The sequence below is a fragment of the Pagrus major genome, chromosome 5, assembly GCF_040436345.1.
Source record: "Pagrus major chromosome 5, Pma_NU_1.0".
In the NCBI taxonomy this organism is placed as follows: domain Eukaryota; kingdom Metazoa; phylum Chordata; class Actinopteri; order Spariformes; family Sparidae; genus Pagrus; species Pagrus major.
The window spans coordinates 13,434,000-13,447,170 of record NC_133219.1 but is presented as its reverse complement, the minus strand read 5'-3'; the positions used below and the strand labels follow the sequence as shown (position 1 = coordinate 13,447,170).

Below are 13,171 nucleotides of genomic sequence, written 5' to 3'. Positions count from 1 at the left end.
TATAGGCTATGAACTTATTTTTAAAACACAAAAATGTCAACCAGCTCGTAAAATTTCTGCATTCTTCTACATGATGTATAAACTAATGTCCATGTATTTAAGTGTAATCGTGCAGGACTTGAGTTTATAGTCTGAGTAATAGACATTATGGTTTCAAAACACCCTCTTTCACCGTTAAAGAAATATCAGTCTCTCAATGAAAGGGGCAAAACTGTCTCCTATAATAACCCCTCCATGAGAAAAAGGAAAACAAACACAGCGTGGTTTATGTGCATTAGCATTTTAATTGGACAAAGCAAGAAAACATTGATTACAGTAGCAGAGTCATCAGTTCTTAGGGCTAACACCTTTCTAAACAAAAGGGTCTGAAAATGTCTGTAGGCACTGCCTAATTAAAAAGAGTATCTTGTCAGGTAAAAGAAACCAGCTCTATAAGGCAACAGTTACAATGTAGGCCTCCCCATTTCTCTGGCAAAAACAGCAAGTGTAAAGGTTGAATCCACTCAGATTTTTGATATAAAATACTGGCGTTTCAATAGATATTTAAAAACCATCACAAGTGTCAAACATGTTCACCCTTTAACATTTAAATTGTGTTAAATTTTAAATATGCACTGCATGGCAATGCTGTCTTATCCCTGCATGGAAGAATCATGTGTTTGCACTGTGCCAGCGTCACATTTGATAGTGCCACTCTGCTACGTACAATGTTGGAGTTAACTGTCGAGTTATCAAAACAAAAAAGAAAGCAAGCACCCACAGTTAACAGTAGCATTTTTTTACTTACATCGTTTCAAATGAATGAATGGTTATTTACACGTGGCGAAAAAGATTTGAGGCTGTCCGAAAGATATGAAGGAGAAATGGAATGCAAAAAAAAAAGGAAAACACTCTTGGTAGTCAAATTTGTCCAAGTACAAGAGAGGAAAAACTGTGCAATATTTATCTGCCCTTACAGAGAAACAGCAGTGGCAACAATCCCTGCAATTGATTTTAATCCAAGAGAAAATGAGAACAAATTAAACAGATTTCCATTCCTCAAATAATAACTAATGTTTATAACTTAGCACGACTCAGACTTAAACAGTTTCTTTAAAAAAATGACAAACCTCTCGGTGGCTGTGCGAGAGGAAAGATGTGAAAATGGAAGCAATTTGTAAACCCCCCCCCCAAAAAAAAAAAAATCCAAAAGTTTCTCCTTTACAGTTTTATACTCATTTACAGTTAACTTAAAAATGGTAAGAGCCCTGGTTCATGGCCAGTCTTGCCTACCACAAAGGGTGTAAATACCTGTGTGGGTCGAATCGCTCCACCCTGGCTCCCGTTACCTCAACCCCCCCATGAAATCCCATTTACATCTCCTAGACGTCAACCTTCCCATTAGGTTCCACATCCCAGTAAAAGTCTTAGTCCTGCCACAAATGGAGGCGGTGTTACACAGCCCTGCAGGGCACCGTACAGCCAATAAGAGGCTGATGGTTGACAAATCTCCCACCCTGCCCACTTATCAGTGTGTGGGGTATCCTGTGGCTCCCATACCGGGCTGGTTGGCTAGCATACTCCCATTCAATCCCTGTGTAGGCTCCATAACCCCACCGTTACTGATGGCGCTCATGCCAGTCCACCCAGCACTGGCCGGTAAGTGACTGCAAAAAACGAGGTAAAGAGAGAGAGGGAGAGAGAGAGAGGGACAGAAAGACAAAATGCCAGCAGGTTAGAAGAGACAAGGCGAAAGAGAGCAAAAGGGACGGTTTATATTAGAGCTACTAGAATCTGGACAGGCTGGAATGAGAACAAGAAGGCAAACAGAGTTATCAGAAGTTGTGAGGGTGAGGCAGGCTGGGCAAAAATCAAGCTAGCAAAAAACAGGGAAAAAAATCAGAAAGTTGAGGCTCTTTGAAAGGTTCAAAGGTTAAGTGTAATTTGATTAAACATGGGTGGACAAGCAGACAAAGAGCATACAGGCTAAGCGCGGCGAGCTAAATAGTCCTTTCTACACCCCCCTCCCAACTGCTGATGACCATGAACATTCAACAGCTGTAACAGCCTACAGACAGACAGATCAGCCACACTGTATACAAGAATGTAGATTATCTTCATGATCACATCTGGTTCTGTGTGTGCGCATCTGTCCGCAGCTAATCTCGCATTCTACCGGACCCATCAAACCAAAATATTTTGTGCACATGTATGACTGTATGGCTCGAGGAGCTCTCATAGTTGCGGCGATTCACAATATTTAAAAAACCTGTTTTATTGACTGCTAACTTCTCACTCCTTGGCTCTGACGTCATCTGAATCCCCATGTATGCATAAATCATCCACCCGCCACCCACCTGAACGAATTATTTCTTTGATTTAGAGACCCACACCTACATGGTTATCTCACTGCAGTTCTACCGGTCCCCGTAGGCGATATCGTCTTTTAATTCATGTCGAACAGCATGAGCTCTGCGGGTGATTTCTTTATTGTGTTTTGTATCTATGTGTGAGTGTTTTCTTTAACACTCAAACACAGATCACGAACAGAGAGGCTGCGGTCATTAATTTCACATGTTTCCATGCAAACAGCCATGTTTACTGCAGCAAACATCGTGGCACATTTAAGCAGTAAAACTAAAAGGAAAAAGATTTCAACTTTAGGCTCCAAACAATTTCACTGTAAGAACCTGGACTGGATCAACATTAAATACTGACCGATCCTGTCGGCATGTTGGGAGATTCAAATAATCAATGAAGTAAAGCTACAGCGTTTTGTGCATAAATGCACACAGTGTCTCTCTTAATGGGGTGACACATTAATTGTTCCTGCTGCAGGGGGAATCGTTGCAGGTAATGTAATTAATATTTTCCTCATTAATAACATATTATTATTATATCTGCGGTTTATCAGAATATTATATTAATATTATACCTGGCCCGTCTGATATGCTGATATAACTGCGATCACTGCCTGGTGGAAATGTGCACTTTGCTGAGTGCACTCTTCTAGTTCCTCTTGCAACACTTCTACATTTGGCCACAAAGCATAACAAAGAAATAAGTAAAATCTCTCCTAATTCACATGATGTATTTTAAGTCTTGTATCACTCATGTAATACAACTAAATTCTATGTTCAGTGTGGAGATAAGACAGCTTATACAGGATTAAGTTTCATCTTCAAAATTCAAGTCAAGAGAGGCCTAGCCTCTGTCAGGAATTGTGCATTCACTGTACATTCTACAATCAAACACACTATCGCTGCTTTCGTTACCTCACACCTTTGTACAGAGCCTATTCACACAGCTGGTCACCAAGAATTTTAGACTGTCAACAACATATGGCCTCTCCTTTATTTTTCTTGGATGCACAAAACGTCACTGCACATAGGCTGTCTAAATAAAAACAAAATTTGATAACAACCTACAAATGATATTTAACATGTCCTACTGACATTCAGATACAGATCAAATCCTCAAAGTATATGTAAAAATAGATCAAAGAAATCAAAAAGGAAAATAATGTAAAAAGCTATGACATGAATGTAGACATACAAAACAACTGAACAGCCTTGAAGAACACAGTCCTTAAACACAGCAGGTAATCTTACAAAGAGGAAAATGAATTGTTCAAAAGCTATCCCCCAGGTTCGGACAGTGAGTGAAATCGTTGTTCTGAGCTTTCAGCATGTATCTTGTTCAGTCATTTTAGTAAATTCTCTTTCAATTTATTGAAATTCAAAGAAATAAGCTTTTAGCTAGTTTAGGGCAGTTTTCTTACAATCATTGAGGGAACAGACTACAGTTTTGAACCTCTAAATCAACTGACAAACATTTTGGAACAAAACCCTTAAGTTATTAGGATGTGCTATGCACAGTGGGCAGTGATGACACACTGAAGCATGTTTAACGACAAAATTAAAGTTCAGATTGTTCTGTATATGTATATGTGTGTGTGCTTATTTCTCAATCCTCTTAAGAAGAGCAAGGTGAGGGGCTGGCGTGGGGAGGAGGGAGGATGTGGGGTTGGGGGAGGGAGGTCATGGCCCCCTCCTGTGGCCAGAGCTGGCTCTCGCTGCCCCGGTCTTGAAGGGGTACTCTGGTGGTGCTGGAGTACGAGGCGGTGAAGGGGAGCCCTGTGCACACCGTGCTACTTACTTGAAGCCCTGCTGGTTCCAAGCCTGGCCGTAGACACCGTAGGTGGGGACCTGCCACCCATTTGGGACGTACTGGCTGATCTGGGGCCCATTGCCGTACCACTGGCCCCACTGGCCATAGGGCTGGGCTGCAGGGAAGCTCATCTTGTTCTGCTGTAGGGTAGAATACAACCAGCATAAGCAGTGGACCGATTATGGGCCTGGCCGATTATCGGGGACATTATTCAGCATTTTCTGATTATGTCAGATTGCCGATAAAATAAACTAATTTTAAAAATGTGGTACTCTGGCTCTGATGAAACATGCTCTAAATTTGCATGCAACTACATTTATTAAATAACTACATTTAACTACATTACAATTAAACTACAATTAACTACATTTATTAAATAAATGTAGTGGAGAGGAAGTATAAAAAGGAAATACTCATGTAAAGTACCTCAGAATTGTAAAAGAACTACTTGAGTAAATTGTATTTCAGATTATTTCATCACTGGTTGTTTGAAATTTTGAAACAAAGAGTTTTATTTTTACTGCAGATGATTATCGGTCCCAAATATCAGTGTTCAGTCTCCTTGATTTCTAATAATCTGGATTGGCCCTGGAAAAGCCGTATCAGTGGAACGCCAACTAGTGCGACTTCAGTATGGTTTAAGGCAGCAGTTCTTCCATGGAACACACTGAACACCTCCTCCACTACCAGGAAACTCAAAATTATAGGCCAAGAAAAGAAAAACTGTGTGTTTTCTTCTGAGTTAACCAGTACTCCCTTCTTACATAAACTTAAATATATAAATATTTCACCTGCCAGTCAAAGATGTTTCCATACAAGGAATATTCATGCACCGTTTTCTCCCTGATCAGTGTCATCATTGCAATGCACTTGAATAACCACTGCCTGTTTTATATAAAGCTCACATGCAATTAAATTAAATTAAGGGGTTTCAAATTGATGTCATAAGTGAGATGATAGAAAGCAGCACTAGCTTGCTTATTTTGTCCCACGAGCTTCAAAGAAGACATTAACCAGTGGGTGTTTGCTTTATACAACATGTACAGTATATGGGGTCCTTACCTGGGGCATAGGCATCTGCTGCATCGGGTTCATCATGTCCGGGGTCTCTTTACCCCAGTAGCATTTGACTATGTGGCCCTCTATTGAGGTGCCATTCACTGACACAATGGCATGGGCTGCTGACTCATGGGAGTTAAACCTGGACAAAAACAGAGAGAGACTAAGGACATGCTGAACCTCATTTCATTCGTATTTACTCCGCTGCGGTCACCACAACACTGCTGTTCTGATGGCAAACAATGACTGTTTACTACAAAGACAACACTCAAACATACAGAACAATTAATTCCACAATGCAGGTATCCAACAGGCATTACATTTAAATAAGGTACAGTGTTTCTCAATCAAGGTCCTCACTGTTGAGAGCATTGAGGGTTGTCTCTACCTTCTGGTAAACTCTCCCTAAACCAAAAGGTTCATTCCTTGATTATATGCCTAGAATAGAACAGGATCAGGAACAACTGCATCCTTCTTTGACCTTGCTCTCAAGAAAAGAAAAATGTGAAACTCTCCACACACCTCACAAATGAATAGCCTTTGTCCGGGAAAACTCTGATTTCCATGATTTGTCCAAAGGGAGAGAAGGTCTGTCTCATCAGTTGCTCTGAAAGCCAAACAGAAAGGGAACATCAGATAGTGTTTCTACGTGGGCTCATGAAAAACGTTTGCTGCATCAGGGACTCGCATTCTAACACCTTCAGGTATGAGTCTCTAGCTGGTTGTAAATTTTCTATTCACAGGCTGGTCACAGTTTTGCCGTTAACACCACAGGGCTTTAGAAATGACCTATCTGCGCATAATAACCTTAGCTAAAATTTTGTCATGAATAATAAATAGATAGCGCAGACATTACTTAATCTTTTAATTATATCAACAATTCCCCTGAAGAGACGACCCCCCTATTGAATTGATCCTGCTACCTGCTAAGTATCGTCTGCATGGCCACAGCATGACATCATTTATGTCTACATGCCACAGACCTCAGCTGTCATTCATAACCTCTTAGAAGAAACATGCGAACACATTGGGACACATTCTTTTATTGAGATGAACCAGTTAAGTTCATTCTGAAACAGCCCTTTGACTCTTTTCAAAATACAGCATCTCTGACAAAGAAAACAACACTGAGAATACTTTGGGTCGCTCCTTTGTTTTCACATATCTTTGTTAGTTAGACAAGCTGAGAAGGATATAGTGCAGTGTTGTTTGCCCTACATCTGCAGAAGACTTACTTAGCGGGGGGTTCGGGGCTTCTTCCAAGAAAATTTTACATTTTCCAACACAAAAATATGCAACTTCACATCATTTTGGACCATCATTATTACCATATGTGTGTACAAAAAGTTGTAAAAGCTAAAGCACTAAACTTGCTATGAAGTCCACGGGGGAAAATCTACAGCCTTTAGATCTTGGAAACGTCAAATAATAAGTGTTAATGCTCTCTACATGTATTCTACATTAATTCGGCTTAGGTGGTGCCCAAAACAGCTTGGGTGCTTCACCTAATCCTCATAGTGGTTGGGAAAACCCTGTACAGTGGCTTTTTTTCCATTCTAAAAAGGAGGAATATAGAGAAAAAATATAATCTATTGCAAATATATGGCTCAACCGTGTGTTGTAAATAGTTTCTGAACAACAACTGAGTTATTAAGCTGTGGCTAATAATATTATACTTGTTAGAAGGATGAATTTAATGTTGTTTTTTCTCATTGAAAGAATGTTGTCTAATGATACACAGATAAAAGCAGGGCAGTCTTGCCCTTTAAAGTAGTCAGCACTGGCTTTCATCAGTAAACAGCGTATTTGCCGTTTTCTTCATTGCATCTCTTTGAACTGCTGCCTGTATTCACTAATACTACCACTGGCAGTATCATACTGATCAGCATTAGACCGATTATCGTCCCCGATATTCATCTTTTTTCAAATATCGGTATCAGTGATTTGGCTTCGATGCAGCATCCTCTCACACAATGTACCACCCACAACAATATCTGATAGGTAACACATCACAATTTATAACCTGTAAACAATAAAAATAATCCAACTCTGCAAATTTACTCCTAACTGAATGTGTCAAATAAAGTCCAAAGGAAGTAAAAAGTAGCTGAAAATGGAAATACTCAAGTAGAGTACCTCAAAATTGTACTTCACAGTACTTGAGTAACTTGTACTGAGGTTTATTTCATCACTGGTTGTTTAAAATTCTTACACAAAGATTTTCATTTTTACTGGAAATGAATATTGGTCCCAAAAGTCGGGTTTCAGACTCCTTCATTTCTAATAATCGGTATCAGCTCTGAAAAAGAATTATCAGTCGACCTCTAATACCGATGGTAGCAATGGTATTTCAGTACCTGTCAGTCCTGTGCTGACTCCGCCACAATACACAGTGCAGTTACTGGGGCTGGACTGATTCACTACTTCATCGAAGGATAGGTGCTTGGAGTTATCTGCCAGGAGAAGACAGAGACATTGTGACTGTTAATACATGAATCCAACATCCTGTGTAAACAAGAAAAACATACACATTTATGACAACGCACTTTCATAGGTGGTCTTTGGAGCAGGAGGCTTTCTTGTGGCCCAGTTAGTTCGAATCTGTCTGCCTCCTAACCACTGACCCCCCATCTGCTGGATGGCATTCTCTGCATCCTGGAACAAAGAGAAAATCGTGTTATTCCACCAAGCTGGAGTCTAATGACGTACAAATCTAAAATACATCCCTTTAGAAGCACAGAACACAGTAATATGTGAAAATGTCTAATACAGCTTCAGAGACATCCTAAATGTTTTATAAAAAGACAGAGGTAAGTGTAACAGTTTGATCAGTTATCTCGTCTCTGTACTAACCCATTTGTTGAAGAAAGACACAAAGCCATAGCCTTTAGATTTCCCTGTAGCCATATCTTTCACAACACGAGCATCTCTGTGGACAAACACACCAATAGGAGTATATTAAAAACACAATGCTTGACAGTACTAAAAGCGTAAAAGAGTAACGGTTCAGTCTTCTTCATCAACTCTCAAATTTAAATTATACATCTTATTTTAAAGGGGAATCTCATCATTAATTTACCTACCCAAGACATGCACAATTTGTTTCTTTGTAGGTTTTTTAGTACGCTTCGCCATTCATTTTCCCCTCTAATCTTGATTTAATCATCTTTGTCAGTGAAGCTCAATACTTACGATATCCTGCCAAACGGACCGAAGGCAGCTTTGACGTCTTCTGTAGTTATTTCTGGGCTAAGGTCTCCAACGAAGACATGAAAATGATCTATGGGGGGAACATAGTTAGACATACCATATGTTACAATACATTTTTTATTTCAAGCTTTAATACGTCTTCCGTGATTGCGCTTTTCAGCCAAGAATTGCTGATTTTAAACAGTCTGTTAAAAGAGGAAGGAGATAAAGAACAGCCATCTTTGCAAAATCACATTCCAGACAAGTGAAATGACTACAGTACCAGTCAAACAATTTAACACCTTCTTATGAAACAGACTTTTCCCATGTATTAATGTCACCAAATATTCCCATTGAAAAGTGTTGTACTTGTACTCACTACTTGTGTCTTTTTTCTGGCTGGTTGGCGTCGTGGCCCAGTTGACTTTGACCTCCTGCACAGGGGGGCAGAGAAAGAACAGGACAGGTGGGGTATGTTTACATCATTTACAGTAAAAACTGGTGATCTCCACTACAAGGGGGTATGATTTAAGGTCTGCCTACTTAAAATGATAAATCGACTGTAAGAGACTTAAAATTTAATCTGCCTTGGTGCCTTCTCACTTATTTCTGTCCTGTATGTCAGGAGACATAGTGTAAGAAAATGAATCTTGTTGCAAATCTTAAGATCTAAACTTAACAGAAAATAAACTGCAGCTGGCCTTTCAAACTGGATGTAGGAATTTCTTAGAAAACGGCTAAGTGGGAATCAATGCCATGTTGAAATGTTAGAAAGGGAGTCATAAGCCAATAATAACAGATGCAGATATTAGTGGACCACCTAGTGTGGCTGCTGGGTTCAGCGCCACAGTCATTTGAATTTCTGGTTTCTGTTCTAGCACTGAATCCAGACCCCCAACTCATTATTAACGCCATCCAGCACCATTTTAATATTCTTTTACAAGGCCCTGGGGTGTTTTAAATGTTGTAGATTAAATTGTTCACGCTCTGTTGTCCCAGATAACCTGGCTTTGTCAAGCTTCTCGCAGACTTTGTTGTGCCATCTTTCTTACGCAGCTTACATGGTCGTGAAAGATGAATTGACAGGCCAGCACTAGCTTCTTAAGTTGACCCCTGAATTGTACTTCTATTCATGAATGTACACATGCTGATCAAGACCGTGGCTCAGATAGAAAGTCTTATCTAAATAATGTCATATAAATGCTAGCAATGACCTTTTCTGTTGATGTTGTTCTTCTTCTTAGGAAGGCACACATCCTCAATACCCCATACCTGAAGACCACCTGTCCCCACTCACCCTGTAGACACGATAGCTTACCTTACCCATTATTTTCCTTCCATTCATGGCTGCCAATGAGGCAGCAGCATGCCTGTGGTCATAGAACTCCACAAAGCAGTACGGATCATTTCCAGCCGTCTGTCAACGGAAACAAGACTGATATTAAGTCCACAGCAAAGGTGACAATTTAATCACTGCAGATGACAGGAGCCACCTACTGTAGTTTGGGGACTGACTGTAGTTTTTTGGGCTTGATATAATAGACTGGGAGAGGAAGATCAATACCAAACACATATGTAGAGAACACTACCTTTCAGGGCCACTGTTGAATGCCTATAGTGAAATAATATATACCAGAGAGGATGACACTCACATCAACTATCATTTTACAGCTCTTGCAGGGTCCTATCTGTGTGAAGACCTGCAGAATAAGGGGCTCGGTGACATCCCTGGACAGATTCCCCACATACCTGCAAACAAGGAGAGAGATGGGGGAATTGAGTCTTTGTCAAACAGGAAGTAGCATGCAAACAAAGGCTAGTTAACCGTGCTAGCTAGAACCCACAACAATTCCCTATAATAACATAAAAACACCAACGATAGTGGACTACATACTATAAAAGAAAGTGTTAATTTTGCACAAAGAACTCGGGTATGGCCAGTCCCTTACTGGAGCTGTCCCGGGCCGTCTTCCCGAGCGTTGACGTGGCTTGTCTGCCAGCTAAGTTAGCTAAAGATAACGCTAGCCGGTAAGAAAGGGCCTCATGCTAGCCAAGTGTGTTGGCAATAACGGTACTTTCTAAAAAAATACATCTCTCCCGTGATGGTACAGCTCACGCCTGTCTATTTGTAATAAAATGCGACTATTTTGCGAATACAGCTATCGTTTATTGAAACGTGTGCATTTTGAAAGAGGGGACTGGCTAGCTGCGTTTGCATCTTTAGCTAACGTTAGCATTAGCAAGCCCTGCAGTTTCATTTTCAGGCGAGTTACGGTTCCGTCTATTTATACGACTAAATCAAACAACTTTACGTTCATCTCGAAGATACTATCGGTCTTATTACATTTGTAAACGTCCCCATTGTTACCATGAAGTGATAGCGCAAACAAAATGCCATTCTGTAGCTAAATCACAAGGTTTTACAGTTTTTAATTGAAACAACAACGTGGAAACATTTCGGACGCGCCGTAGTTACACGGAGCCTTCCCCATCCAGCACATAGACAGGGCCGCTGTTACTCACAAGGTTCTGGGTTGATCGTCCTCCATCGTAAAGGTTTAGTGGTCGCGTCCTGAGAGGTCTTTAATCCAATGTCATACAACTGGTTTATGCTGAACTTGGGCGACCACGAACGTAAAGGCTATATCTACTATTAAATGATAAATCGGTGGCCGACTCTGCTCACACACACACACACCGCAGACAGCCTCAGTCTGATGCAAACAATAGGAAGTTGAAGATGGCGGAGGAGCGGCGTCAGCAGCGTCAACCTGCGCGCTGAAATGAAGCCAAAATCAAGCGCTCTTTCTCCCACAGAGATGTGCATCCACATCTGTAAGGCGTGAGCTGAAAACACACAGAGTTTTGTAGCTTTAGGTGACCGTGCAGAATAAGATTTTTCATTAACGTGGTCATAGCTTTGTCGACAAAAGGGTATAGACGTTAGAGGAAATTACAGCTGGACACATCTGGGAAATGCATGTAACCCAGCCAGGAGGTGGACGGAAACCTAAAAATGCGTTTGGTTGATTAAATCTTTAGCTTTTATTTTCATTACGACCCATGAATTGGTGCTACAGTTTACGCGTTTTATGAGCACTTTAGTTGCTCAACAAAAATACGTGCGCCGCCCGGGAATCGAACCCGGGTCGCAAGAATGGGAATCTTGCATGATACCACTACACCAGCGGCGCCGTTGTAATTTGAGGTGGGACAAGAGACTATCAAACCACTAGGAAGGTGATAGGATCTATATGTAATATATATAATATAGTAATAAAAATGCCTCTATGGGACTATATTATATTATATATAATTTATATTTATATTGTGCAATTTCATTTTCCACATATGCATGCTTTTTGAGTAAAAATCCAAATTAAATAATCTGACTTGCATTTTCATTTTTATGGCCATACTGAAAGGAAAATGTTGACATTTAATCATCAAACTGATACCCCGCCATAGAGTGGACAATATTCAAATGTTTATTGAAATTTGAAAATTGAATTCAATATTAACATTGTAACCTATTTTTTCCATTTCAAAATGAAAATGTCATTTGACATTTCAGTTTAAAAAGACTTAACCCACTGAGCAAAAAACATATCTAAAAGACGTCAATCCAACATCTTTGATGACGTTGAAAATACTTCCACTGGAGAGCCAGAATGAAAGTTGTTTTGACCTTGGAATATTAGCCTACATGATGAAGGTTGGGTTACTTAATATGATGTTTCATGAAGCAATGGATAGTTCTCCTGGTAAAGTACATGCCTCATGCAGGTTACTGAAGTTGACGCCAGGGGTTTGAATCCACTCTGTAATTTTTGCTGCATGAAGTAAAATTTGACCGTCTTAAAAAACTTTAATTTTGAACCACAATAAGTTCTTTAGACATCTGTCACTGAATTTGAAAAGATGTATAAAATTACATTGTAAAAACTTTTTAAACCTGTATGGATGTCACTTGGACATCAGTAGTGAACGCTGAAAAGACATCTAAAAAAAGATGTAAAAAAAACTTGCTCTGGCTCTCCACTGGAAGTCTTTTCAATATCATCAAAGACGTTGAACTGATGTGTTCTGGATATGTTTTTGTTCAGTGCTACAGTGGAAGATATCTGGTCCGGCTCTGTGCATCATCTGATGATCTGTAATTCATTGTACTTGTAATAACGGTACATCTGTTATTTGTTTTACCGACCCCTTACATACACACCACACATGTGTCTTGGTCTTTCTTGGATAAAATGCACATATTGTCCATCATCTGTCTTCCAAACTATTAAAACTGTGAGAAGAAAACCTTTCTGCCATTTGCTGCTGGGTTCAGGTGAAAGTGCATTAACAGTTCTGTGCACATTATTGACATTTATCCATGGTGAAAAATATGCCATTGTCAATAGCATTGGCTATGGCAACAAACCAGTAGGAAGTCAGCAGAATACTGTACTGCACTGAACATATGGGATCAATTCTGCTTACCGCCTTTGAATATTATCTACTGTAGAGCAAACCCTTCAAATTGTTAGAAAATTGCTGTTCAATTTTAATTGTGATTGTAGTATTGCTGCATAAATTGTAAATATGGTTACATTGTTTTTATTGTATTTTGATTTTCAAATTTAAAAGGTGCAATGTGTAGTTTTGGGGAAGAAATTTTATCAAGAAGAGAAAGATCTTCATTGACTTTTTAATAATAAACAAACTATCTCAGTTTTAATGACTGAATAAACTGAATTAACAAACTAAACTTGAAGGACAACACCAT

General features: G+C 39.7%; 1 protein-coding gene and 1 non-coding gene across 2 annotated transcripts; both read right to left on the bottom strand.

Annotated features, from left to right (window-relative positions):
• Positions 1-264: 264 nt before the first annotated feature.
• On the bottom strand, positions 265-11,113 carry LOC140995775 (cytotoxic granule associated RNA binding protein TIA1-like). The gene is made up of 12 exons (XM_073465859.1): positions 10,921-11,113; positions 10,050-10,146; positions 9,716-9,814; positions 8,777-8,831; positions 8,401-8,488; positions 8,062-8,137; positions 7,755-7,863; positions 7,566-7,661; positions 5,731-5,815; positions 5,212-5,350; positions 4,138-4,289; positions 265-1,646 (listed from the first exon to the last, which is right to left on the bottom strand). Exons 1-12 carry the CDS (start codon positions 10,944-10,946, stop codon positions 1,508-1,510), a joined length of 1,161 nt encoding a protein of 386 aa, XP_073321960.1. The 5' UTR covers positions 10,947-11,113; the 3' UTR covers positions 265-1,507.
• A 407-nt stretch (positions 11,114-11,520) lies between these two features.
• Positions 11,521-11,591, bottom strand: trnag-ccc (transfer RNA glycine (anticodon CCC)). The gene has a single exon. It is a non-coding gene; the product is annotated as a tRNA-Gly (tRNA).
• Positions 11,592-13,171: the final 1,580 nt, after the last annotated feature.